General features: G+C 55.0%; 1 protein-coding gene across 1 annotated transcript in view; it reads left to right on the top strand.

The window, feature by feature from the left end:
* The window catches only part of XRCC1 (X-ray repair cross complementing 1), a 28,037-nt gene that overhangs the window by 18,308 nt on the left and 8,536 nt on the right, over positions 1-1,193 (top strand). Inside the window, 1 exon segment of the mRNA XM_023743570.1 lies at positions 884-1,042. Coding sequence (XP_023599338.1) covers positions 884-1,042 — 159 coding nt within the window.

Consider the following 1,193-nt stretch of genomic DNA (forward strand, 5'->3'; position numbering starts at 1 on the left):
CCTTTAAAATCAAGCTCTGTGTGCCACCCAGGGTCAGCACTAGGACAAAGACCACATCAGTGCCACCCACTGATCAGTCAGGGTCCTACCAGGAGACTGAAACCACACCAGTTATTTTAACAGAGGGAATTAGTAACTGATGAGGCAAGAAGACTAAGGAATGATGAAGAAGCAAGTGCAGGGAGCTGCTGCTGCCTTTTGCTCCCCCTAGGGTTGGGGAACAAAAGGAAAAGGTAGGAATGATTGAAACATAGATGTTGGAGGTTGGATTCCATAGAGCTGAAACTCAGACCCTGGGAGGGGCTGGATGAGGCGGGTTCTGCTGCCCTGGGAAGGAGCACTTGCAGAAGCAGAGGTGTGGGGGTGGGGGAGGGTGGCGGGGAGGGGAGTGATGCTCACAGGATCTACAAGGAGCAGATCCTCCTCCCTCCTCCAGTCTTGCAGCCTGTCTCTAGCTCCCCCTGCTGGCACAGCTCTCTCATTTCTGGCCTCTGATAACTCTGCTCGCCTTTCCACTGACCCAGCCTTGCATTTCCAAAAGGTGCTTGAATGCTGTGCCAGTCATCGTGAATCTTCTCTGCTGGGAGGGTTCGTTCCTTAGGTCGCGCGGCCCCGCCATATGGCCAGATATGGAAGGCTCTGTGCAAGAATTTAAGAGGGATCATTCAGATCTGTACACAGAAGGCTTCCTCTGGGACCTGTGTCAGGGAAGGACTGACCGGAGGCCCAGAAACAAGAGAAGAGTCTAGAGACCTTGAGGCAGGTCAGGGCATGAGCTGGATCTGGTGACTCCCTAGCTTTTTCTCAGGCCCCCTGCCCTCTTCCCAGCCCCTAGGATGCATCATTTAAAGGAGCCAGCCTCATTTATTGTGCCCTCTCCCAGGTCCTTCTGGTCACCTCGTCTTTCATGTCCCCTTCTGAGAGCCGAAGTGGCTCCAACCCCAACCGTGTTCGCCTTTTTGGGCCTGAGAAGTTGGTCCGGGGAGCAGCTGAGAAGCGCTGGGACCGAGTCAAAATTGTTTGCAGCCAGCCCTATAGCAAGGTACCTAGGGTGGGAGCGGGGAGTGCAGGGTCCTTGGTCGTGGGTGAGGAGAGAGCAGAGGGGCCAGTATAGAGTCACAGTGGCTGGGAGGACTGACAGCTGTATCCCCATGGACCATGAGAGGGCTTCCCTGGAAATGGGTTGAGTTCCC

Source organism: Myotis lucifugus, unplaced genomic scaffold, assembly GCF_000147115.1.
Source record: "Myotis lucifugus unplaced genomic scaffold, Myoluc2.0 scaffold_402, whole genome shotgun sequence".
In the NCBI taxonomy this organism is placed as follows: Eukaryota; Metazoa; Chordata; class Mammalia; order Chiroptera; family Vespertilionidae; genus Myotis; species Myotis lucifugus.